The 27,459-nt window shown below is 35.5% G+C and overlaps 1 protein-coding gene across 1 annotated transcript in view; it reads left to right on the top strand.

Annotated features, from left to right (window-relative positions):
* PLCE1 (phospholipase C epsilon 1) overlaps positions 1-27,459 on the top strand; it is a 155,656-nt gene that overhangs the window by 2,479 nt on the left and 125,718 nt on the right. The window contains exon 3 of the mRNA XM_026851074.1: positions 18,736-20,323. Within this exon, the coding sequence (XP_026706875.1) occupies positions 19,151-20,323 (1,173 nt within the window). The 5' untranslated portion in view covers positions 18,736-19,150. The remainder of the gene's footprint in view (positions 1-18,735; positions 20,324-27,459) is intronic.

The raw sequence follows: 27,459 nt of genomic DNA, 5'->3' as shown, positions 1-27,459 counted from the left end.
TGTTACATGAACTCTTCAGTGTTTCTGAAAAAGGAGAATTATTGTCATTTGCTGAGAAGGGAAAAGTGCAGTTTTTTCATTCCTAAGCATAAGAACTGCTCGCTCTGTACTCCTGACTCATATCTGAAAGCGGTTCTTTGCCTTCTGTATCTTTGAAAATACGGGCTCTTCTGAGTACACCATGTCATAGAAACCTTACCTACATTTTGGATATGTATTTTATGTAATATGCCTGCGCTACAGATAAAATTATGGAATAGTTAACATAAATATGTTACCATGCAACTACTTATGCAGAGATTTAAAAATGCCAGCTGTGTGTATAGTGTTACCTCATATGTGAAAGGTTGAGATGTTTCTTAGCTTTGGAAAAGTCATGATGTTGACTCTATATAATTCTTCTCTTTTAAAGAACAGTAAACCTTGGATCTGTAGTATATCTGTCAGGATACTTCTGGATAGATTCTTATTGCCTCTCTTGAAAATTATATTAGCTTAGCCCAAATCCATATAACATTGGATGCTGTTCTTTTTATTGTGTTACTTATTCCATGTTGGCAGAAATATGATGTGTGTAAAAATACAGTTTTTGGTATCCAGTTGCTTTTTGGTCCCCTGTTAAAACAGATTTCAGAGACTGTATTACAGGATTCTACTACGTGGCTGAACTAGCTTGCAGTATGAAACAGAAATGTATGTTTATTTATTTATTTATTTATTTATTTATTTATTTATTTATTTAAAGATGTGTGAACTCACAGGAGAATGTTGTGGGTTTTTTGTTTTTTAAAAATTTCTTTTACCTAAGTCAAACAGCCTTCTTGGTACATCACCAGAAAACATTTGTAGATTAAAATCTGGCATTTAAACTTGTTTGGGAATACAGTTGAATCCCAAAATGCACTATTCAGTTGTTTCCATTCTCATCTAGCTTTCCTGAAATAAAAAGAAAATTAAGTATATACATAGTACCCTGGTATCAGAATGTTGTGATCATTAATAATCTAGCTTTAGTGGCCAGTTCTGCTGTGGAGAAAGAATATAATGTTAATATTGTTCTTTCTTGTTTGTGTTAAGCAGATATGGTCAACTACCAATCTAGTTGCACAGATTAAATTTGTATATAGTTATGGAAACATTCTGGATTTGCTATAAAGAAAGAATATTCTTTTAAAACATTAGTTTAGGATCATGAGTAAGAGGGATTTTTGAGTCTCTTAAATTATTTAATGCATTTTTTTTTAGTGGTCAGCTGGAATTTTTCTTGTTCCAACAAATTCTGAGCTATGGCAAATGTTTTATTTTTAACTGAATTTCTCTGTCACTCTGAAATTTTTTGGAGGAATGTTTTGCTTATTGTGATTATGTCCATGCAGCAAATTCTGGAACTCTGTCTTAGAACTTCGTATTTCTGTGTAATAGGAGATAATGACTTGAGGAGATCAGGGGAAATAGGAAGTCTTAATTATAAATTTTTGTAGATTTGTTTGTATAAAGGAATAGAAATTTCTTGGAAACCAGCAACATTTTGGAATGTAAATGGTCCTTCCTACTTTTCTAAGATAGAATCAGAAAAAAAAAAAGGGTAATTTTTGATACTAATAAATGGATAATATCTACAGTTGAAATCTATATTCACAGGTTTTTCTAGTCTTTCAAACCATATCCATTATGGGGGCATGCCAACAAACTGATTTTATTATGAAAACTGTTGTCAGCAGCAACTGTTCAGTGCATCAAGTTCCAAATCCTCATTATCCTTCCACTTCTATGATTAGTTTGTCTTAAAGTAATAAATGTGGAACCTTTCTTTTTGTCTTAAAATTCTCAAGTCTTTATTGTTCCCATTTTCTTCTTGTTTTTATAACCAAATCATCTAGTTTTAAAGATGGGATTATGAGTAATTATATAATGATACGACTGGGGACTTCTAGAAGAACAGTGCCTTTTCTGAGTACATTACTGTAAGAATCAGCAATACTGTGAAGTCTGTTTAGAAATTAATTCTCCATACTATTTGAACTGTGATTCTAGATTTGCAAGCCAGGTTCAGTAGTGGTTTGTAGAAATAAACAGTTCCCTAGACAGCAGGCTATAAAACAGGTCAGTGTTAAAATATGCAGTAACATCTTTCAAATGTCTGTATAATATTAGACTACTATGCCTGCCTGAATTCTCTTTCAAGATTCAGCTCTTAACATCTGTTTGGAGTTTTGTTACCTGATAGGCATAGGAATGGTAGAGATGCATAGACAGTAAAGAGTTTTCAGGAGGTCTTCAAGTCCACCCCTCCAGAAGAGGCAAGTTGCGTGTTCTCTTAAATTCTACAAATGTCATTCTGCTTTGCCAAAAGCTTACCCCCGTGGTTGTGTCCACCACTCCTTTTATTTCATATACTCTTTATTCTGTTAGGCAAGTTGGTAATGAAAATGTTTTATCCTTAACAGTCAGTGGTCCTGTTGGCTAGGTATCTAAAGCTGTTATTGAGGCTAAAATTTCTGAGGACAAAAGAAACGGTTATAATGCTACAGCACAGTATTATCCTGTCTTAACAGTTTCTGTGCACCCCTGAACTTCATCTCAACTGTGTGCTTTATAGGAAGCTGCATGGAGTTGACTTATGAGTCAGTGGGAGAGCTGTAAAAATATTTGAGGAAGGTAAAGCAAGGCAAAATAATTTGCTGTAACACCATTGGAGCTGTGATGGCCAATAAAGTATCTTATCTGTAGATGAGTCACTATGCTCTAAACTCATGTACCTTCCTCTGACTTGACATGGTGCTCTGATTATTTTTCTTCTGCTTTATAATGCCATTCTCAGTCTTTTATCAGCTTTTCTGTTCCCTTGAGTTCTGAGGACACTATTGAGAAGATCAGAAAGCCCCAAACAAAAAAAAACCCCAAACCCTTCACTTTCTGTTCTTGCTTGAATTTACACTTTCCAATCTCTCCCAAACATTTCAGGTGCCTTTGACTTGATGAAATCAACGGATATTTAAAAAAAAAAAACCCAGTAGCCTGTCTCCTGATTTTCCTGCTTTACCCACCTTGCTTACAGTAAAGCTCTATTCTGTTAGCAACCATATGCATCCCTATAAATGTTTTAAAGTTTGAACTGACAGAGACTGTCTCAGCTCTTGGCCAGTGAATGCTAAGAAAGTTGGCCATGTTCCCTCTACTTGCCAGAAAAGCATGAAAGCTGAGGCCCTTCCTCTGTCAAAGAAAAGGGAAGCTCTGATCTTTTTGCATACTGATTTTTGCAAGTATTGAGTCCCAGACCTATTCTTGGTATGACTTGTCTGTCTCTTGCTTTCTAAATGTGGCCCAAAGGCCCCAGGAAAAGACCTTCTAATCTACAGTGAACTTGTGTAGATCAACCTGGGCTTTCTCCTCTGCTTATCAGTTTGACTGTACTTTTGGTTTTTTTTTGGTTACAGAGTTAAATATCAACAAAAACATCCCATTTCTGCAGTAATGTGGCTTTTATGCCTGTGGCTTGCCTTTGTTTTTCTTTCTATTAAATCTAAAGACCTGCTTGCTTCATTTTTAAAATATTTGATGTACATATGAGAGTATCGTTAAAAGAGCATAGATGTTGATGTGATGTTTTGTCCTATTTATTGTGTGTTTGGGTGTAGGCACTGCCAGAACCTGATCCACTCTCATACAGGGCCTCAAAACTTGCACTATGCAGATAATCTGACAATCTGTTGAATGATATGCAACTATATAGAATAGAGAGACAATATTAATTTATGAAAGAAATGATCTGTAAAGTTTAGGCTTATTTTTAATATGTACTGGTATGGTTTTAAAATATTTAATTCTTTATTGTCAAATATTTGGATTTAAAGCATTAAAAATCCAAATTAGAATTGGAATAGAATCCTGAATTTAAAAGTAGTACATTAATAATACCTCTTACTCATTCTTTTCGCCATAACTGTACCTAAGACTATGTAGAGCTTGCTGTGTAATTTTTTCTGGTGAGTGTATTATGAAAACAAAACAAATGTTTTGGTTTTTATTGTTGTTATAGGTGAATATTATGCAGACCTGAATTATGTACAGCTATTACACAGTTATATAAATAATGTACACCTGAACTCAGCTTTTTCTCTGTAGTTATGGAATATTTTCTGTAGTGGGTATAGTCTTTATTTTTCAGAAAGGTCACATGTAAAATAAGAGTGACGAGATGCATACATTGTATTTTCAAAAATGTGTTGAAACATTATAGTACTATTAGTGTTATTACTTCCATAGCTGTTTCTGCTTTTATAACAGCATTAGAATGCTTAAATAAAAAAAGCCAGCATTAATAGTTAATAAACAGTTAATAAGTTAATAAAGCCAGAAAACTATACAGAATCCATGAAGACCTTAGCATGAATGTGCAGTCTGTTTCTAATTTAACCTGTTCTCAGATTACTCTCAGTAACTGTTCTAAATTTGTCAAATACTTTGAGAGGTCTACAGCAGGTTTTTGTTTTGAAGGTAGAGTTTGCCTTTCCTAAATTAAATTTCATTCTGCTGATTTTATCTTTCTTAAAGGTAGGTAAAAAGGGAAAGCAGTGTTCAATAAATAATTTTTGATAGCTTTGGAAGTCAGTAAAAAGATGTCTGGAATATGTAGGGGGTCTGAGTGTGACATAGTCCCTGCTAAATTAACAGGAACAGGTCTAAGGAGGCACTTAACAGTTTGCAAGATAAGTTCATAATAAAATAAGAGGACTACTGATTTAGAAAAAAAAAATGCCCTAGAACTTAAGGGATGCCAATTGATTTTGAAAGGACAGAAATGAAAAAGATCTGCAGGAGCAAGTAACTGTTTTGAGGTGTGGCAGTGGCGTGCCTAAGATGACAGAGGAACAATATTTAATTTGAAATCTCAAAGGACAGGTTTGTCTGCTTTCATTTACGTATAATGATTTTATATGTTGTTTTTTCATAAGTCATCAACTCTTATCCATGAACTTTATTCTAGATGTATAGGTTCTATTTTTTTTTCTCCTCACCTCAGCTCTCACACATAATCTGCTTCTTCCTTGTTGGCTTCCTAATAACCAGAAAGTGATATATAGGAAGTGATATATGGCAATACTATCTACATTAGAAACTGTTATTATTTAAACAAAGAACTCCATGTAGTGTCCAAGATATTAGATGACAAAATGGAGAGTTTCAAACTGACTGTTGTACTTTGTGGGTGCTGGTACGGGTGATGATACTCTCACTGAGTTACCATTTAGAAACACTGTCTCTGTGTATCAATGAACTTGAGCAGTAGTGACAAGCCACTGATATGCATCACCTTACAAACTGTCTTGAAACAGTTTTTTGTTGTAACACTGTTTTGAAGTATTACATAGGTTTTTGTACGCAGAGCACTGTTGCAAGAATCAGGCATGGTTTTGTTCAAAACTATGTAGATTGCATAGACTATTAGTTTTCATTATTGCTTTGCCTCCCCTCAGGGATTTTTTTCTCATGCCAGTTATTACTTCATAATGCACTCAGTTGCTTGCTAAGGTCATAATTGATTTGATCAATCAGTCCTGCAGGTGAGCCTCCTGCATCTAGCCTACAGTTTTTTCCCCTCAGCAGGATGAAGTCAGTGTTGTCATCTTGTCCAAGAGAAGCCTGATTACAAGGCCGTAGGCTGCTCCTTATCTTTGTTTGCTGCCCCAATACTGGCCTGATAGTACTTGATTCAGAGTAATCTCCTCATCCCTGCTCTTGGCCTTGCTGGTGACATGCAGAAGTCTTTATTTGTTGTGCTGTTCAGGTGTTACTTGATCATTACATTTCCTCAACTTCTTTTTATCATTTGTGGTGAGAATGTGGTTGTGCCTGATGATGAGGCCAAGGATCTCCCTTGTTGGGGAGCTGCAGGAGGCAGCAATGGGAGGACGAGCTGGGGGCTGAGGCTCTGCCACAGCCTTACTCATCCTGACATCAGCATCAGCAGATGAGTCAGGTCCCCTGTCAATCTGACAGGTTTGGCTGAAAGGTCAGGAGCAGCAGAGGATGGGGCCTGGGCCCAGAGCTGCCAACGACGTAGCTCAGCCCAGGACTGAGGGGACAATCCTGAGCTGAAATAGATCCTGCATGCATTTGTGGGGGCTGCAGGTGAGGCTGGTTGTGGCATTTAGGGACTTGGTGTCCTTGGGGCCCTGACACTCCCTCTGACAGACATCTGCGATGATCCCATCCTGGGTTAACATCACATATTGTTGTACTAGTTGCAGCATTGGTTTGTCTTTATCATGCCCGAGTGCGTTACAGAAAACAAGAGGAGTTTCATCTTCAACCGTTACAACAGAAATAACCTTGAGTGTTTCAGCATGTGTTTGCTGGTTCATTATCTTTTACAGTCATTTTGCAGTTGGGTTCTTTGGCTTGATTAACTGGCACTGACTGTTTCCTTTCTGGTGCTTTCCATTCTCCCTGCTCAATCTTAGGTATACCCCAGGCATATGTATATGCCTCCTCCCTTCTAGGACCTTTTTGAGCTAAATATAAGGATATTAAGTAATGTTACAGCAGCAGGAATGCACAAGTGGGTGCAAACTAATCTTTCTGCTTGACTGAGAAAGTAGCCTATATATGTAATGGTCACTTTTACATAATATATTATTACTGAGGCATATGAATATTGGAATGCATGTGTATCTAGTTTAGGGTAAAAAAACCAACAAGATTTCTTAGTTGCTTTTTCAGATTTTAGTGAAGCAATGTTGTTTGGATACTAGCAGAGTCTCTGGCACATTCTGCCACTTATGTCAAAATACAAAAGGGTGTTCCAGAGAAGGAGGTGTCCTTTTCCAAATTATGACTGCATTTTTTAGCCTGATTTCTTATGGAAACAACTTTGCAAAATCACACTGTGTGTCTGTATGTCTTTTATTTGAACTTTTAAATTGTCCTGTACCAATCAGGTTTGTTACAAAAGTGCAGATCTCAGAGATGCTAAAGACTCAACAAATTTCATGCATGTTACTTGGGTACAGAAGAGAAGTTCCTTAAGTAGTTCTGGCTGTGAGGAGTTTGCTCTGAGAGTTTACACATTAGTGGAGGGTCCATATAGAAGAAAGACCTTAGTAATACCCCAATTGTAAGAAAAGCTTCCGTTGAAACTGGCATCTCCTTAGGCATCACATTCAGAATTCATTACTTCTAGAAGTAACTAAGGTATATAATGCTTGGTTATCATGTTTTCTGTTGTTTTTCAGTGTACCTTTAGCTACTGGTTACTCTACGTGGACATTAAATATCCTCTGAAATACTTGTTCATTAATTTTACCAATGACTTCACTGTTTTAAAATTTAATTCCTTTGAAATTTTGTTTCATTCAGCTGAAAATACAAGAACTTTTAAGAAATGTAACAAACTTTGAACAAGTGATTGTGTTAGACAAGTATAGAATTAACTTTTGCCACATATTCTTATGCCAGTTGTGAAGACTGCAGTTAAGTTGAACACTTGCAGAAGGTTTTATCCCGAAAGAAATGGTGAAGTCCAAATACACAATTGTAATCCACAGGTTCTAAATGGGAATCAGCCATTTTGTAAAAACGCTTAATGGACAACTTTAATAGAGGCTCTGAAGGATAACCAAGAAAAGCAAATCTGCATTTGCTCAGCAAGGATATAGACTTTTGTTGCAATAATTTTAAAGATCCTCAAATAAAGGATTGCCTAAATGTGTTATCATCATATATGGAGACAAGCCATATTAATCTTCAGGTGTGTTTCTCCTTCAAATAAGTTGTTAAAGAAATGCAAGTGGAGCTTGAGCAACGTGGAAGTTGCTGTGAACATGGTTTTCTCTGTGTCTGGTTCCCTTTATCTTAGATGATGTAAAGGTATATTATAAAAGAAACTTCCTAATTTTGATCCTGGATCTGTTTCCATCCTATTTATTTATTGGATAAGATTGAATTACTAGTATTTATAATGTGAATTACAGTGATGCTTGGAAGAGCTTTAAATATGAAAACATTTAATTTAAAATGATCACTTAAAATTGATTCTATTGGTAATGATCTCTTATGTTAACATAGTAAATATCTTGCAACATCAAAAAAAAAATTTGCAGTTGTGTGGTGACTTGCTGCTTGCACATTTAATTCTGGCAAGAGCCAACATCTTAGAGATTACTTCATGGCTTGAATGACTCAGATGTCAGGGTGGGCTTTCTCCCAGAGAATGATGTGGTTGATAAAGCCATCGTAGGCAAAAATGAATGTAGTGTTGATTTGCTCAGGCAAATATCTTTTGATGTATTTGAGTAGTGATGTTTTCAGTGTCACAGTGCTTAATATCTAGAAATGTTAGAATAGTAGAAGTACAGAAATTTTCGTGTATTTTCAGGGATACTTGATCAGTAGTCTTCTGAAAATTACATCTTTCTCAAGCAGGTAATTAATTACCGTCTAAGCAAAACCTCCTGTTTTTTTCTCTTGAATTCTCTATTAGGCATGATAATAATATGCAGATGAAATAGCAGATGTTCAAAAGAGAAAGTAAATATAATGACACTAAATATTGTGATTCCTGAATGAGTGGTATGAATAGGTCAGGAATGGTATACAAAGAAAATGTATTTTGAGAAAGTGAAAGAGTGGTGCAGGAATTTAATAATGTTAGTCTGAAGCATTTAAAATATTTTTCTTTGCTTTTCTAGAACTAGAGTGTAAATGCATAGATTGACAAATGACTGAACTCTGTTCACATAGAGATTAGCTTTTCATTTTTATTTGAAACATATACTGGGGTTTCAGACTTAACTCTTGTTGCAATTATGACAGCTGAGCAATAATATATGTTATTACTCAAGTAGTATTTTTACTGGGATTACCATGGCTTAGCATAATGTGAATAAAAGTGTTAGCTTGGGTAGAAGAACTGTAGTGATGTATGTGCCTATAACATATCATCAGACATTTGAGTAGTCAGAAATATTTTTATTACAGGTTTGTTCTGTTCTCACCAGTGTGACTAGAATTACGGCTAATGGAGGACAGTGAGAGAGAGGGAAATGAGAGAAAACTTGGGTATTCACACAAGAAGTGCTGTGAGGAGAATGAACGCTATGAGGAACCTGGTGTTCTTGTTGCTTATTGTGTGACCTGTTTCAGAGTAATTTTGAAACTTTGGCAGGGTAACAAGTTTTTTATGGCAATGTGCAATTCCAGTTTATTGAAATATATATCAGTACCACTTAAAGTCCCTTAAAGGCATGGTTTCACTTTGGGCAGAAATGCTAGATGAGCTCAGGTGGGAAGGCCAGGAAGACCTGCCAGTGATGCTTTGTTGTCAAGTGGAACTGGATAAGAAAGGTTTGCCAGGGCTAGAGATTCTTGCTGGAGGGACAAGGATTTCTGCCTTGTGATGCTAGCCTCTCTAGTGTTACTTTAGGAAAAGGGAGGAAGAGAGACGATAGCGTTAGGATATTTGGGAAATGTTCTTTACCTCAAGGCTGAATTGTCACTAAGTTACAAGCTGCTGAGCTAAGGCTTGTAGATCCTCTGAATTAGTACTTCTTATTGCAGTGTCCAGGTAAATAAACCTACTTCTGTAGAAACTGATGTGCTTGTTTCTATCACTGCTGAAGCTTGAGTCCCAGTGCAGGGTGGTGCTCCAGGCCAGGCGTGGAGTGTGATTGGCATGCTGTGAGGTCTGAACCCTGTCCAGTAGTCTGAAAGGGTCAGCCTGCTGTAGGGCTGGGCTGGTGGCTGGCTGGCCAAGATATTAACTTCTAAAGGCTTGAAGCAGCTGACTTTGACAAACACTATCCTTTGGTCAAGATAGCATCTCTGAATGCATCTCTCATGGGTGTGGTAGGAAGAGAAATGCCCAGTTCTGTCACTGGTGTGCCACTGTGAATCTGTGGTTGGATGTTTTTTTGAAAGTGAAGGCCTGCAATTTCCTATTTACTTTCCTTTTGCATTCAGGAGCTCATCTGGCTTTCAAAGAATGTAATTTTTCCTGCTCACATACTGAGTTTATTTGTGATAATAATTCTTTGAAGAGAGAATTTGATAGAAACTAGAATGGAGGGAGTATACCACGTTTACAAATGACATTAATATGTAGTCCCAGGTTACTGTTGACTTTTTAGAGACATAAAGAGTACACATTTCAAAGTGACAAATTTTTATGCAGTAACCAAGTTCTCAGAACAGTAATGTTTTTATGTAAGCATTCCATTTTGTATTAACATTTTGAGGCCACAGAAGTGATTGGCAAATGACAGGAAATACATGCAGTCATTTTCCCCATATTTATTATTTGTATTTGATGACAGCAATTTTCATTCATATTTTAACAGAAACACTGTTTGCAATATTTTAAAAATAATTTGTAATTGAAATTCACTGTGCATAAAACCCCTCCGTGTCTGCTTCTTCGCTTCTGTTTGCAGGGATTTACTTAGCGTCCTGATCAGTAGAAGATTCTCCTGTTATTTTCCAATGTATTTCACTCTGGGTGGCCTTAGTGAAGGAATTTACTGTGCTTTATTGACTGAGAAGAAATAGCGTAAATTGACTATGGAGAAACCATGTGAATGAACGTGTGTGTGTAGAACTTGAGAACTTGTTAAAGGATAAAACAAAGATATGAATGATGGCATTGAGTCCAAGGGAACCACAAAATCTTCAAAGATGGACAAAGCCTTGAAATGGGATGATGGCTAAATTATTTCCCAGTTTGAAGCTGTTGGTGTTTCAAAGGATCTGAATGATTGATTGCTGCTACTCAAATACACAGAGAACATGTGGGCAATGCTGTGAATACGCTACTTGCTGTGCACTGCAGATCTGCACAAGGTCCTCGGTGGGCCTGAGTGAGGCAGTTCTGATCTTGTGTCAGGAGTGATGTATTACTAGGCTCAGTTAATCCCCATATTAAAACCTGAGCTAACTTAGCTGAATACTTGCTTGGGGTTGAAAGAGACAAACCTGTTACTTGCCTTAGTCTTTTTCTGTTGTATCCAGTGCATATTTTCCTTTATAGCAGTTCAGTTCATGGCTAAAGTGAAGTTAGAATAAAATTTAGAAAAAGGTAGTTTGTACAGAAGCTGGAAAGGAGCATTGGGGTTTCTGGTGTTTCCACATTGAAACAGCCCCCATTTCCTTAAGCTGGTATCACGCAAAGAAGGATGGCAGTGAGAATGCTCTAATTGGTGTAGGGATCAGCTGTGGGCAACTGATGGACAAATCACCATCTGCATAGTGCAAGTTATTTCCAGTCATTGCCAGGTGAAAACTTTATAATAAAGTTGCTGTGTGATTAATCTGTGTCCTTTGCATCTTGTTTTTTATTTCTGCATATCTAAGACGGGTTTCAGCTGCTGTTCAGTTGCTTGATCTCACATTGACTTTAAGGTGAAAAATTTCTGGTAGACTATATGGGTGGAAAAAAATTATTTTTAATACAGTGATCTTTAATCGTGATGGACATAGTGAACATAAGATATTTAAGATGGTGTAGGGGGTTTGACCAAAGCTTTTCTGAACAAGTCTTGAAGTTGGCTAAATGAAAATGTGTTTGTGGAGCTTTAGGAAAGCGGTCTTGCTCAGCTCATACGGCTTAAGCTGTCAAAGAAGTCAGCTCTCATCTAGGATTCCTTTCTGCCTTCTTTATCTTTTTTTTTTTTTTTTTACACGACCTTTGATTTTATCATAATATTTCTCATTGTTGATCAAGAAGGTGGCTTTGTTTATTTTGCTTTACTGAATGGCATTTCCTGTTTTTATGTGTTTGTTGGAGGTGTTTACAGTCTTTCTTTCATTTCTTCTAACAGGAATTCCTTACATTTTAATTTTTAAAGCTTTGCCTAGCTTATGATGGATGTGTCTTCCCTGTCATGTTTTCAGCTGAATTTACTTTAGTGAAAATGCAGCCTTGTAAGAAAGTTGAAATTTCACTCTTCCTTTTGAGGAGATACTGTCTTTGTTTAGATAACCAGGTACTCTTAAATCTGTGCAGCAGATGAACTAGAGAAATGCTGATTAAAAATTAAGAGAGTGGTTAAGATGGGTAATTCTTTGTATTAGGTTTAAACAGATGATGGTCTGGTAAGGGGCAGAGAAAGAATTGATTCTTTTAGTAAGCATAGTTATTAACTCTGATGAATATAACTGGAGAATTGAGTTGATGCTCCTGGTTTTCAAGATCACAGTGATACATATTTGTTTTATATAATATATTTTATTAATTTTCAGTTATTTTCCTTTATGTTATGGTCCTTTATCTAATCTCTCCAAGAGATTCTGCTTACCAGTGCCAAGTTTGTTGAATTCTGTTCTTTGAAGATTTTTGTTTTAAATTCTGCTGCACTCCCTTTTCCTATGAGTGTGACTCAGTGCTCCAAAATCTTTCAGCCATTTGAGGCTGTTTTCAGAGTTCTTCAAAAAGTTAAGGAAATTATTCCAGAAGTATTGTTCAAAGATGGAAAAGGATAATCCCACCTTTAATTGTTAGAGTTGTCATGCATCTCAGATAGAAGGACCTGTTCATCCGAGTGTTGATGAAATTACAGCTTTCAGTGTATCACAGATCAGATCTAGAAAGAAATAAAGAACTGACTCTAACAGTAAGATAAATTCAGTCTTGTGTTCTCTCAGTGTGCTTCCTCATACAGAAGAGGATTTTCTGTAAAGAATTGAAGAGTCAAGCTGGTATCTGGCAGTAACTTCAGATTCTGCCTGATGCAGTGATGAATGATGAGGCAATTAAGGGTTCACCATCTGGCAGCCATTTGCATAGTTTGAGACATCTAATACTTGATGATGTTTAGATAAGTATTCTAAAAATTAAAAAAAGATGCTCTAACTTGACAGGATATATAAATACTGTAGTTTTTCAAGATTTTTTTTTTGTTGTTGAAACACAGACACTGGTGGTAAATCTGAGATTCTGCATGATGCTCTGTGCCAAATAAAATGTTGTTGTATCTTGCTTCTAACTGTTCAAATAGAGTTTGTGCACATCTTGAGTGATTCTTAAGAGTCTGGCTACTTCATCCATACTATTTGCCCATGATTCCCTGGGCAGAAGAAAGGTTTAGAAAACTGATGACAACACATTGGTGCCCTGTTCTTGTACTGGTATCTTCTGCTTGTTTCTGAGATAAGGCACTGTAATGAAAAGCTAACAGTGTGCATGATAAAAGATAAATTAAAGAGGAGTCAATAAATGTGGGTTTCTTAATCTTTTCAAGGAATTGATCTGGAACAAACTAGCTTATTTACTAAAACAAATGTTCTTTAATTGTAAATGGATACTTGAAGTATATGAACAACTTTCCTCATGAATCAATTGTTTTCTTAAGAGCTTGAACTGAGATTATATTGTTCAAACACAGTTGTTGGAGTGATGTGAGATGATCAATAGTTTTGTATCCATTTACCATGTCAAATTATTTCTCTAGTTTACTGTTTCCCAAGAATCTTTCTTGTTGACTGCTTATGCCTTTGATGTTGTGTAAATATTTATTATTTTGAATTAATTAATGTAATTGTTTGCTTGTTGGGGGTGTGCTTTGTGTGCTGAAACGTCTTTTGTTTAGGATAGTCACCATGTATAGGTAGCAATGAGGATGAAAATAGGAGAAATAGCCATAGGTGTCCCAGCATAGCCAGGGAAGAAGGGAGGATTGTCAGACTGCTTTCATTTGCCCTTTAGCTGTCTTGAATTGCCTTCTGTGCCTGTCCAATAGCAGTTTGCCCATGGAAACCACCAGTATGCGTTTTGTACTGTCACATACCTTTTTGACAGTCTCCTCATTCTCTGCACCCGTAATCTTGGCCCCTACTGGGCATTCACCATAAAGCGCTCACAGCATCCTACATGCTGAATTGCGTTTGGTATCTCTGGCAGCATGCAACTTGTCTAAATAATCCCCTTTACCATGACACCCATCCCTTACTTGCCTCTTGTACAGTTGCTGTTTCTTCCCACAGACCCAACCAGCGTCCTCAAATACTTATCTAATCATCTTTTCCCTGACAGCCTAGAGTTGAAAGGGTTTCCAACTCAGCACATTGTGTTCAGTTCTGATCCTTCATATGGCTTTCCCTAGACTAAATAATAGTGTAAGTCTTAACATACTGTTTTTTTCTCTGAAGTAGAATTCCTGCTGACTTCAAAAGGAAATTAGCTTGAGTAATGAATTGTAGGTTAAACTGATACTAAATTATTACGGTTTTATAGTCTTTGATTATGTTGGATGTTTTACCTAGAATGTTGTAGACTTATTCCTCAGACATCTGGAATTAAAGGAATTATTAAACATTATTGTTAACTATTATTAATAATAACTAGAACCAGTTTGCACTTTTAAGTCTTGAAGTGTATGCAGCAGTGTAAAAAAAAATAAAATAGACAGATTAATTTTATGTCACGTTTTCAGACTTAATATATTTTGTGAATGTGTGTGCTGAAAGGTTGCCAGATTGTTTATTTTCATTATTTGTTTGTCTTTGGCTGACCTCTGCATCCAGGATGATTCACTAATGCTGGATGTAGTTTCTTATATTTTTACTTTCCTTTACTGATAGAAGGAGCACATTACATTTCTGACATAACTTGAGTCTTGTAAAATGACCCAGTATAGTTATTAATGGATTTTGTCAGCTAATCTAGTGGCTTTAGAAAATGTCAGCATGTCTTGAATACAGTACAGGTTTAGCTGTCTACTTCATGTGCTTTTATATTCAGATTTAACTGTGAATCAGTGTTTTGAGTTGAATGTGCAACAGAGAGAATATGATTTTTAGTAATTTCAGAATTGTTTTTATATGCAAATTCATGTATATATGTGAGGATTTTATAGTGGATCTAGGCTTTGGCTACTCATGCAAGATAGATGAGTATGAGAAACAACAGGGAGTGATAATTCTGCAATTTTACAGTAAGTTACAAAATACTGTTTTATTGGTTGAGCTTGTGAGTTTTATACTTGATAACATCTATACCACTGTGTTAACACACTTCATAACATGTCTGATGAATTCCAACAGTTTAAGGAATTTGCTGGGCACAGTGAATTGAAATCTGTTGATTACAGTGGAAAGCAGAGACTGAGAAGAGTGTAATGTGGGACACATGAAACCCTTGTCATCTGTTCAGCAGAGCTGCAGCTTCAGATGTTTTTGCAGTTGTCCATAGATCAGAGGGTCTACCGCCATTTTTTTACTTGCTATTTCATGAGATTTTAGCATAGTCCTACAGTAGGTAACTTTTCTCTAAGTCTGTTATCTTCAGAGTGCATTTAGACATCATAGCAAACATGATCTAAACTGAAGCTACTACTGAGGCTTTTGGTCCATACCAGGCATTCATAGTATTTCCTTTTCATGGAATATAGTGATGATGTGGCTACAAGGTGAGTCAATTCATTTGGATAAAAAGAACAGTTCCCTGACAAATCAGCCAGCTGAATCAACTTAACTCTGTGGACTCATGATCTCTAGATGCATGAGATGAGGGAAGTGGTCAAGAGTGAGGGGAGCAGTAAGTATGCCATCTTTGGTGGCAGCTACCTGCTCAGTAGACATAACTGACACATCAAATTACATTTTCAGATTGCAGAAATGTGTAAACCAACTTAAGTAGCATTTTCTTCCCCATGCTGCTTATTTTCTTCCTTGTGCTGTTATAGCACATATTAGTACAACCATATATAAACTGTATTGGGAAAGTGATCTAGCTGTTAAGTAACTTGAGCAAGAAATTCTTGAGATGGATCAGTTCCCTATCGTGTTGCAGTGGTCATGAGAGGATGGGAACAGCTGGACATAGACAGGGAGCTTCTTAAGCAGACATTATTCTTGATGAGATGGATTTCAAACATAGGCACAAATAGATAGTGATGCTGGTAGAGAGAAATGGGCAGACATTTAGCCTCTGAAGTTGAGAGAGGTGACCAACTTCACTGTTGGGGAAGATTTGAGATAAATCTTCTAGAGAAAAGAAAAAGATGTGAGAGAAGCAGGGCAGGACATGTGGAGACACTTTGGCATAAGAGAAAGGTGGGAGAATGATGCTGAAGGGAGGAGGACTGTGGAAGAACAGTTTTGGCATCTGGATAAGCTTGTGGAGAGTCTGGGATATAAACGGACCTCTGGTTTTAGCAGGTTTCTGTTTACAGAAGTAAATCAGGGATATGATGGGTTTTGTTTTGTTGTTGTTTTTTTTTTTTTAGTTTCTCCATAAAGAATGTTCTAAAAAATTTCAAGTTAACCTGCATGGTCAATTTTGTGTCTCACATTCATTGTGTGATGTTGAAGTGGCATAATGATGATGTTGTCTCTTTTGCCTCGTAGAGTGATGTTGTTTTGTAAGAATTTCATTTGGCAACCAGCATAATAAGAGGTATATTATTTGTAGTGACAATCCATTCCATTAATTTTTATTCCTGGCTTAGCAATGTTACAGGGAGTACATTTATGAATATATTTCAGTGGCTTATATTTTGATTTGATTGCCTGGAATTTTTCTGATGTGAACAGGAAAGATGAATCAGTAGACAGATGTTTTGATGGATGAAAGAAATCCTTAAAAAATCAGTAAGACTATTACTAATACATATGTGTGTTTTATACTTTTAGAAAGTATTATTTTTACTTGATATAGCAAGAAAGAAACTTAAGAGATCAAGAAAAAAAAATCTGCTGCTTCTACCTCCTCCTAGATCTTTCAACTTTGATCAGCATCATCGTATGTAGATTTGTACTCGAAGGCACAGAATGGTTGCCAGAAGAAATAAGATGGGAACATTTCTAGATAGATTGTTTGCAGTTTTCTTCAAGTGTGTAGTTGCAAAAAGTTACGTAAGCTGTTATCTGGGGATTTGAAGAGGGAGGAGGACAGGGAAGAGGAATAGGAAATGGTAGAATAAGATAATTTTGAAGTGCTTCCCTCTTGTATGTGTGCATCTGCTGAAGTGTGGGGGTTTTCATTTTTTTCTCTGAAGTGGAATAGGTAAGATTGAAGAAAGTGAACTAAAATTAATTTCAGGGTACAATTTAATGATATAGGGACTATCAGGAAATAGAGACTTACAGAATTGTTTGGATGTTGATTTCTCATTTTATCTCCTCTACAGTTGTGCTGTTGCAGTATTTTATAGTGTGCTCTGTGAACTGTCGGCAATGTGACCCCAGTTTAAGCCCTATCCCTGCCCCTCTGCTATCTCTTACACAACTTTTCTATGAACTGTAGCTTTTATTTTCTGTTCTGGTACTAAATCTCTCTTATACAGGATCTGAGTTTCCCATCTTTACTCTCCCCTGGCTGCTCTGGCATGCACATGCATTTTGTAATGCATGGAGAATGTAGTTGTGTCTCTTTGTTCTGTCTCTGTCACTTTCCTTTGCGACCCTCCCAGATCTCTCTTCTGTTGTTAAAACAATGAAATTGAAATCTTGACTGAAATATTAATTTACTTTTTTTTTCCCCATGCATTTACAGTATAGGTACTGTCTGAAGGAAGAATGCTGTTCACTGGCTAGCAAATTTTTAAGCCATGGATTCTTAGCAAAATGTAACTTTAAAGAATTTTTTTTTTTCCTTTTTGCTCACTTCTGCATTTCATTGTGTGAGAAGATAGCATATCAAATATCCTATTAAGTAAAGATTGTGTTTTACCTTTTCATTTGTGCCAGACTGCTTTTGGATGAAGACTAGTAATCAATAAAAATGAAAGCCGATGGTCTAAAATGGTTTAAAATGAAATTGTTAAGCATAGTTATTTGCGGAGTATCAAAGTAGATTTTAAACTTTAATACTTTCATTATTTCTGATTTTATCCCTTCTATAATTTCTAGTTGTTAATACATGTAATGTTTTTAAACATAAAATATGATGATATAAGCATGTATTTGTTTAATTTTCATTCACTAGGATTTGTCTGAGTATGTGTCCGTTATTATTCTGTTTCCTTTGTTGAACTATCTGTAACCCCTTACTTTCCGATTCAAGATTTACTTCTATTGTGCTGTTTGCAGGAAAGAAGCTAAGAATTAATGGCAGTGTTGAAGGGCAGGTTAATTTTTTAGCTTAAGGCATATATGTAAAGCGGTCAAAAAGAATTATTGACAATATTTCAGTCTTTTACCCTACTCTGCCTTCATGCTTTTTCAGTCAGAGAGTTCTGAAAAAAACCCCAACCTGTTTTCTTCATGATTTCATGTTAACAACATAAAGCTTAATGAAAAGAAAAGCCATGTAACACCAAAATAATTGTAGTTGTGGTAGAGTTCAGTTCTGAACAGGAAAAAAATTAGTTTTAAAAGACAGTGTGGGTTTAATGATTATTTTGTTCTTCAAATGTTTTAACTTATCCTGGCTATGAGTCAGAAAAATTACAGAAAAGACATTTCCTTTTCTCTCTTTGTATATATCTTGTATGTTCAATTTTAGTGTTACAGCTTCAGTAAAATTAGTTTTCTGCAGTCATGTAGCTTCCGATAGTGAATACAGCTATTTAAATATGTAAAACAAGACTGTAATTTCCTCAAATTGTGAAGTGAGGCTTTAAGACAGATTTAAATGTGTATTTTGAAATTCTTTAGGTCTCAGTGTAATCAACATCTGTTTCATGTTCCTTCTCTTTACATTAAAAAAAAATTCTTTCTGTTGTAGTTGTGATGGTGGATTTTGTGCCATGGATTCTGTTCAATATATATATATATATATATATTTTTTTTTTTTCCTTACAGAAAACCAACTTGGATGCCCTACGGGGAGATGCATCTTTGACATGGATTATATGTTGGCTCATCTTCTACAACCTGAGGCAGCGGCGTATGTGCTACATATGATAGCAGAATTAATTGTGGGAAGAGACAAGTCAAATGGCTACATCACAATAAGAAGCTGGTTTAAAAATACTTGTATTTCATGCCAGTATTTCAAGGCTGGGAAAGCATAGTAGACCAACAGTAAAAAAAATTACTTTTTTTTTTTCTAAATCCAGTTCAAAAAGAGCAAGTAGTCAATGCATATTTTACCATGCGTTCCCTGATTATTTAGCACTGAACCTTTTATTACACTTGAAATCATGGTGTGAGGATTGGTAGACAACACCCTGCCCCCATCCTCAACACATATCTAGCAACTAAGGACTGTGTCAGGATGACCTCTGAGGAGACGACAGGGTCTGTTCTCATCTCTGTGGTACAGGGTAAAGTGATACCTGCTCAGTCAGCTGGAGATGAAAATACTGAAAATGCTTTGGACACCAGTGTTATAAAAAGACATACTGCCAGTCTGGGAAGGCAAACCACACGTGCTCTCTCATACTTACACAGACTTGAAGAAGAAAGTCTTCAGGGCTCAGTGCCCAAAATATTCTCTCTGGCGAAAGAACGACTGACTAATGACAACAGTAATGAAAACTTATGGGAGAGGAACAGGTCCATCCCTGATTCAGTGGAATTTCTTAACATTAACTGTAACATTGTGCAGAAGAACTACAAGAGTAGTATCCCATGCAGCCAGTTGTATAAATCTTGTGATCCTTTAGCAGGGGGAGAGGCATGCCTGGAAACTGGAATTCCTGTTTCACTGGAAAGAGCCATGCTTGCTGAAATTCAGCTAAAAATGAATGGACCTTCGTTAAGAAGCCAGACAGCAGTAAATAAGAATGACAGCAATGATACTGATAAAGTGGCCTTTTTTCACTTTCATTGTGCTAGTGAAAGGAATATATCAAAGGCTTTGTGCAGTTTACATAATGGCTTCATTTTGGATGACTGCTTGCAGCCAGTAAGTGTTGGTGATGGTAACACCACTGGTTCCCCAGTAATGGAGTTGACAAATAATTGTGAGAATGAAAATGGGCAGCAGTTGTATGAAGATGCCTTAAGGGATAAGTATTTATATCTGGAAAGAGCACCACGAAAGGTTAAAGTGGCATGCTCAGGTCACAGCTTTTGTGGAAATAACTTTACTGGAAGAACACCTTTAAAGCCCTTTCTGAGCCATTTTGAAGACTGTAATGATAACTGTGAAGAAGAGATGGAAGAGGATTTTTTTAGAAACAAAAAGGAACGTTCTACTTTATTAATAAGACGTTTCTGTAAAAATGATAAGGAGGTTAAAAAATCAGTTTATACTGGAACAAGAGCAATTGTTAGGACTTTACCTTCAGGGCACATAGGAACTGTTGCTTGGAATTATGTTGAGCAAAGGAGAAACAAGAGTGGCTTGAAGATTTCTAGGATTACAACAGAACAGCTAACTGTAATCCAGTCCTTAATAAAATGGGAATTTAATTCCTTTCCTGAGAAGTCTTTATGGTATGAGGTAAGCTTTTCATAGGGTTGGTTTTTACTTTTTTTTTGTAAAAAATTTGATAACCTGGTGACCTTTTCATTGAGAAAAAAACCTTTCAGTAGTAAACACTTACTAACACTGAATAGCATATTTCACTTAACCACATTGAACCTCATGATGAACACTACTGTTTAGAGAAATGTATTATCATCCTTTAAAATTAATTTTGGTTTAAAATAGGCATGGGGTAAAATGTATAGTTTTATATCTGGATGAAATTTATACATACATATGTACGTATATAAAAATGTATATAGGCACATATTTATACATGTTTATATAAATTTATATATAAGAATGTAATATACCTATCTGCCTACACATTTTATATTTATATTTTAAATAGAAAATATATGTAAAATAGATGTATTAATATATATTATAGATATAAAAAGTTGAATATATATGGCATAAGTGTGTGTATAAACATTTGGTGGATATATCAATGAAATAATAATTCCATGGAATAAATTGTCTAAAATGGTAAGTGGTAGTATTAGATCACAGTGAAAAATTTTTTTGCTCTGAAAAAGAAAGCATAGTATTTTCCCCAAGTTACAGATATTTATAATGCTTCTACTCTTCCAAATAATTAAAAAAAATTTTAATAGTTGAATAACATATTTTAATGTGCTGATATTGCTCTGATTTGTATTCTCTTAAATTAGATAGTACAAAAAAGTGTTTAGGATGAAATCATGAATGTATAAGTTACTGTTGTAGAAATGACACAGGACATCCTTAATAAATTATTTTAAGGAGTAAAAGATTTTCTGTGATGGTAGAAATTAAATAGTTGACAATGGAATCTATAAAAGACTTTGACTACTGATTCTCAAGGATTTACATGAAATGTGACTTCAGAGAAAGAAAGGCCAGCAGCAGGATGGTAACAGCAAGAGAAACTCGAGTAAGAGAGGAAAGGTTTTCTGGGCTTAGCAAAAAAAGATGGTGTGATTTTTCTCTGTTAAAATATGTGAATAAGCTCTAGGGAGGGGAAAATAACCAAGGTAAATGAGAATGTGGTCAGATACACTATACTTATAAACTGGTCTTGAATAAATGTAGGTTGAAAATGGAAGAAATTTCTAGCAGCACTCAGACTCTGCAACAGCTTTCAGTAGGACTGAAACGGAGGAAAACTAACTTACTTATATAGAATCATTTAGGTTGGAAAAGACATTTAAGATCATTGAGTCTATTCATAAAGTTGATGAAATGGATTATATGAAATTTTGTCAATGATAAGAAAAGAGTGGACTTGGTGGTTCAGAGGCTCTGTGACAATTGTGCCCTCCAGTAATAGCCACATGTCGTAGAAACTAGTATTTTTACGTTTACATAGTTGACTGAAGAGTTCTGTGAACATGTGTGTGTCAGGTTTTTGTGCTAGGTTGCAAAGCTTTGTGGTGCTGTTCGTTGCTGTGATAGTCACTACCCTAATCGGTGGGAGTGCACACTTGCTGGTACAGCACATGCACTGCATGGTGCATGGTCACGCTCCCATGAAGGGATGAATATGGGCCATGTATTTACCTAACATCATATCTTCTCAGTACATTTGTATTGTCATTATAAGCTTTTTTTCTGTGGGGAGAAGGAAGAATTCTTTGTAGCTGAGGTCTAGTGTAATTTTCATTTATATAAGTATGAAGAGGGAAGGATGTGCTTAGGTTTCTGCATTGGGCATTTCCAATTTGACTTGAGTTCCTTAGTTTTTAACATGCATGCCTGTGTCACCACTTTCTACCACTGCTGCATAACACTGAATGTATAGCATTTTGGGGTTTGAGGGCTTTACTTTGAAAAGGTTTTCTGTAGTACGTACAGAAACTCAGAAATAAATGTAATAAGCACTCACTGACTAATTATTTAAATAGGAAAAGTTCTGTCTGCAAATGAACAAAAGATTAACAGGCCAGTAAATCACTCTGCGTCATTACAATGCAGAGTATTTTCTCATGATCAGAAAAAGCTTCATGATTCTAAGTCTTTCTTCTTCCAGATGATGACTATAAATATTTTTCTTATCAACCTCTGTATTTAATCTCTTAATGTATAATATGCATCAAACATTTTTAGCATTACTTTTCTGTTATTTTAGTCAAATAATATTTCTATTTGTTTATAGCTTATGTTAGTAGCATTATAGATGGTTTTTACACAAGCATAGAAATGAACTCGGTGGATGTGACAGATATATGGACCTGTCGAACATATGCACTGGGTTAAAATAATGAATTATGAGCATTTGTAGGAAGCTTGCACGCTAATAATCAAAGGAAGATGGAGAAAGTAGTAAATGAATGTGGTAATTTGTTCTTTCTTTCCCCTTATCTCACCCTTTGAGCATGCATTCTGTTTGGAACAGCTAAGTGAACAGTAGTTCTGTTCTTCAAGGGGGAAAAAAAGTTGGAGAAATTAAGTTTTCGTAGCAGTACTGGTGTAACATGGAACAATAGAGACCTTTATGTTTTAAGTAGGAAAATGTGGGTCTCATTTGTGCATATCCCTTGCATAAAAATTCTAGTGCTAATAAAGGAAAAGCACTGAACTGTTGTCTTGCTGAATAATTTTTTTCTTTTTTCTTTCCCTACATAGGAAGGTGGGACTGAGGCTTTGCATTATGTAGAAAATACATGAAACTACATACTTTTTTAATGTAACATGATAAGTGTTTAGAGATATTTTATATGCAGATTGAGACTCCTCTGCTCTGGATTTGCTGTATGTGTTGTATGAAGAGAGAAGATTTTTATGCTGAATCTTTTTTTTCTAATTTTTGCATGTAGTTTTTGCAGCTGTATGCAGTGCAACACTTACCTTTATCAGATGGATTTGTGTAACAAGGCTGTTGTGTCTATTTGTGAGAAATTTGCTTGTCTGTTGGAACAGTGCAAGCTCCTCACATCAGCAGTCTTTAATATGTTGCAAATGCAAAGAATTTGCCACAGAAACAAATAATGAGCGTGCGAACTTTGGCATTGGCTTTTTTTTTGGCCTGGCATAATGTATCCACTCCTTGGCTTCTGCTCAGCTGCATCATATTAGCAATCTGACTAATTACAAAAGTCAAAAGTTTCTGATATCATTAAACCATCTGTGTCTGTGAGATGTTAGATTCATAGTGCTGAAGTATGCTGCTTTTTTCCTGATATGATGGTGGTAAAGTAATATGACAGAAGTAGTCAGGTCCACTATTGGACAAGATATGAAATGTGAGCAGCACAGTAGACTACCATGGGTGTGATTCTCTCAAACCAAGTAAGCGGCCTCAGGATCTCCAGATGACAGCTGCAACAACATAGTTGCAATGCATAATAGCTGAATTCTTTAGTTAAGCTTATTTTGTAGGCATCAGTACCATCTTTGCTGTGTCATTACATTCCTGATGCCAGTAGTTTGAGTGTTAAGAAGCTAGAATTCTGGTGGCTTTTTTAACTCTGCTCAGATAGAAGTTAGAACACTAATGTATCATCCACTCTTCGTTGCTCCTAAGGCGCTACTAAAATGCCAAATACTAATAAGGCAGCAATTAAAAAAAACCTTAATTGCCCTCACATCTTTTTCCAGACAGAATAATGATTTTATTGTAGATTTATTTTGTAGGAGTGCTTCATAATTAATTTAATAATTTGGTATAGTAGTTCAGGATTTGTTAGCATCAGGTATTTTTTCCATGTAGTGTCTGTAGTGCTTTTATGATTCATGTTGTAAAATCAATGTAATGCAAGGATTTTTGCTTATGCACAGCTAATGTAAGGAGTCTTGTGTTAAGATTTTTTTATTTCCATAAAGTTGCGCTAAATAGTCGGTGGCATCTGTTAACAAAGAGTTAAGGAGAGAAAAAAGATTTAGTGGTAAAAAATTTTTATTATCCTGTTTTATTAATGTGATATCTAAAACAGTAATCTTGGATAATATTTTTAAAGAAACAGAGCCATGCACAAGTAGTTTTCTGCTTAATAGATAGTATTTGTCTGAATCTTTTCTTTGTTTAGGATTGATTATTAATCTGAATACATTAAAAATTCTATTAAATTTAAAATATGAATTTTAAATGTTAATTTTCTGAACCTATAGAGAGCTTGATTTCCTTCCCCTGCAGTTCCTCCCTGTTAGAGGTGTATCAGCAACTCTAGTCATTGTATCTTTATGTTGCATGCGCTTCTGGCATTTCTGAAGACATACACAGATTGAGTATTTCACTATCAGTCATGGAAATAACATCTGCTTTGACTCTTTCGACAAGCAGTTGCACTAACTAAATACAGGAGCCTTTTACATCAAATGTTTATGAATAAAGGAAGGATTAGTAATGCTGTATGTTCAGAAGAACAGTTTTTTGGTTGCTTTTCTCAGGTTGGGTTAATTGTAACATTTTGCTGTCAGTATTTTGTCAGAGTGAATAACATAACCCTCTTTTTTATCTAGTAGTGTCTTGGAAGATACACTTTCCCAGTGTATTCAAAACATGTAATGAGGAGGTCTATGCTGATTCTTAACAAGAGAAACAAAAACTTGAAAGCATCTGACTTACCCTCTCTGCTAATGATAACAGTAATAAGCATAAGAGTCCTCGTGTATGTACTATGTTTCACTCAGATGACTGATCTGATTAGTAGAACAGACATAAAGCTTGTTGAGTGACCTGGCAAAAGGAGTCATCTTAGTGCAGTTATTCTGCCAAACTCTGAGATTCACAACCCATGAAGCAGGTTAAAAAATTAAATACTTACAGGCTTTCACTTCTTGGTTCTTTTTAATTGTTTCGGTAGGAATTTCAGGTCTAGATTTGCTGTGTTTCCATCTTTCTGTTAAGATTATGTGGTTCTCCCACAGGTTTTTTCGTGCTTGCTCCATATTTTAAAAAATGGAATTCTTTAAATAGACTTTTGCTCTCTTCCCCACCAGTTTTGCATGCATACCTGAAACGTAACACTGCTTTTTATGCTAAAGTTTATGCCATACTTGTACTTTTATTTTTTAAAAAAAGGTAGTTTGCGATTCTGTATTGTGGATTACAGACAGATTTGGGGCGTGAGATTTTTTGTTTTTCCATTTTGAAATAAAATTTCTAGTCCAGCACACTGAAAGTTACAGGAAAAAATGACGTAAAGCAAATAATCTGCAAGTGGTTGGGGTTCTCCTCCACTCTAACAATTTTTTTTTAATCTGACTATGCATGAGTATTTTGCCTGTTACTAATGTTACCATGTTTTTAGACAGAACGGTTTATATTCATATGTTAAAGTAGTTAGGTATGGATGAGCTGGTTTTTGTCTACCTGGACTCTGTGTGTCTTGGTTTTTTGAATAAGAGTTGCAGTCTTTTGTTTAAAGAAAAAAGCTCATAAGCAAAATTGGTTATTTGGAAAAAAATCAAGGAAGCAAAAGAGAAGCCAAATAGGCATGAAATTATGTTTTCCCTTCAGTAAGTGCTGTAAAAATAAATTGAACTTTGTTAAATGAAGCTCTGTACTTATATTTGCTTTGGGTTGAGTTACTCCAGTTTTAAAGGCTAGCTTTAAAAATAGAAAATTTACCCTCTGTCTGTAGAAGTAGTCAGTTTTATTACCATAATGTGTGATAGAGATAAATCTCATAATACTTTGTATTATTTTGTAGTTGCCTTATAGCTTTAACAATTTTGGGCCAAATTATTAACAATAAGTTCTAGCTGTGAGCACGCTTAAGTATTTAGAGCCAATAGTGTGGGAGTCTTGGCAAAAGCAATATATTATGCCTTCAGTTTTTCCACATTTTCTGACTTTCCTTCTAGTGACTGTTCATTAACTGTAAAGAAGCATAAAGATCTGTTTTAGAAAAATCTCTCTGCAGCACATTAAAGACTTCATTTTAGAGTGTTAGAGTTGGACACTCTTCTAAATTCTTTCTCAGTTGAAACTAAGTTATCTCCATTACCTATATAAACTGTTGAAAAGTCTGGGTTGTTTACTTTGGTGTGAGTGAATAAAAACTGTGCTGTATAAAGACACTCCGTTGATGAGTGAATAATTAAAATCTGAATTTATGAGATTTTACATTTTAATTGATTTTTTGCTTTTCTTCAGACTTTCAGGATCTTTGAAAAAGAAAGCATTCTAAAATGGAATAAGCTTGGGTTGACAATAATTGGTAGGCATATATCTTATCAGTATGAAATTTCAGGAACAACTTACAGGAAAAATCTCTACTGTAAAATTATACTTGCCACAGTATCTAAGGCATCCTCATGAGATAAGTGGCTATTTGGTTTCTCTATTTGTGTAAAGTGATTGATATAGTATGGTTATGGGCCTCTGGTCATGAAGATTTTTTCTTGAAAATACAGACTGGTGACATTTTAAAAAAAGTAATAACTATTGAACATAATACAGCTGTTAGACTGTCCAAGTACATATGAGTTGGAGTATCGAGGGACAGGAGAGTTCTGAGGGTGCTCCCACACCAACCAAAGCTAATTACATCAGTGCAGCAGTTGGAACCAGCATGACTCAGGGCAGTGTGACAGCATACAGCTTTCATCAGGAATGTCGGAAGTGGAGCAGTGCTGGAAACATAAACATGCAGCCTTCTTGTTTGTTTTTTTTTTTTTTTTTAATTTTCCTAATAATTTTACTAGAAAATTATGTAGTTAGAAGCTGTTCCTTACCTGCAAAACGCATGTATCAGACAATGCTTGTACTGTCCTGGAAATTGTATGAAAGCATCCATTTTTAAAATATTTTGAACTATAAGTGATATAATAATTTTTGAACTGAGATTGAAGACTTACTTTCGAGATGCATTCATCAGTCCCCTAGCTGAATGTGAGAGGGAAAAATATGTTGGATTGGCTTGTGATTATTCTTACCAACAGATAATATTCTTGTCTTCCCATTTGTATGAAGTTCTGAAGAGTCTTTTAATCTCTGGAATTATAACATTTATTGTAAAAATTTAAGATTTCCTTGGTATAGCAAATACTCAGATACCTAGAGACAGGTTTGCCGCCATAGTATGGAAATGCGCAGGTTTTTTAAATCTTGAAATCAGCACATGCACTTGTTACAGGACTCTGAATAATCTCACTGTTGTGAAAATAGAAGACTTTTCCTCTCCCCC

This window comes from Athene cunicularia, assembly GCF_003259725.1.
Source record: "Athene cunicularia isolate RWA chromosome 6 unlocalized genomic scaffold, athCun1 chr6_part1, whole genome shotgun sequence".
Classification (NCBI taxonomy): domain Eukaryota; kingdom Metazoa; phylum Chordata; class Aves; order Strigiformes; family Strigidae; genus Athene; species Athene cunicularia.
The sequence above is the reverse complement of the archived record's forward strand: the minus strand, read 5'-3'. Positions and strand labels throughout refer to the sequence as shown.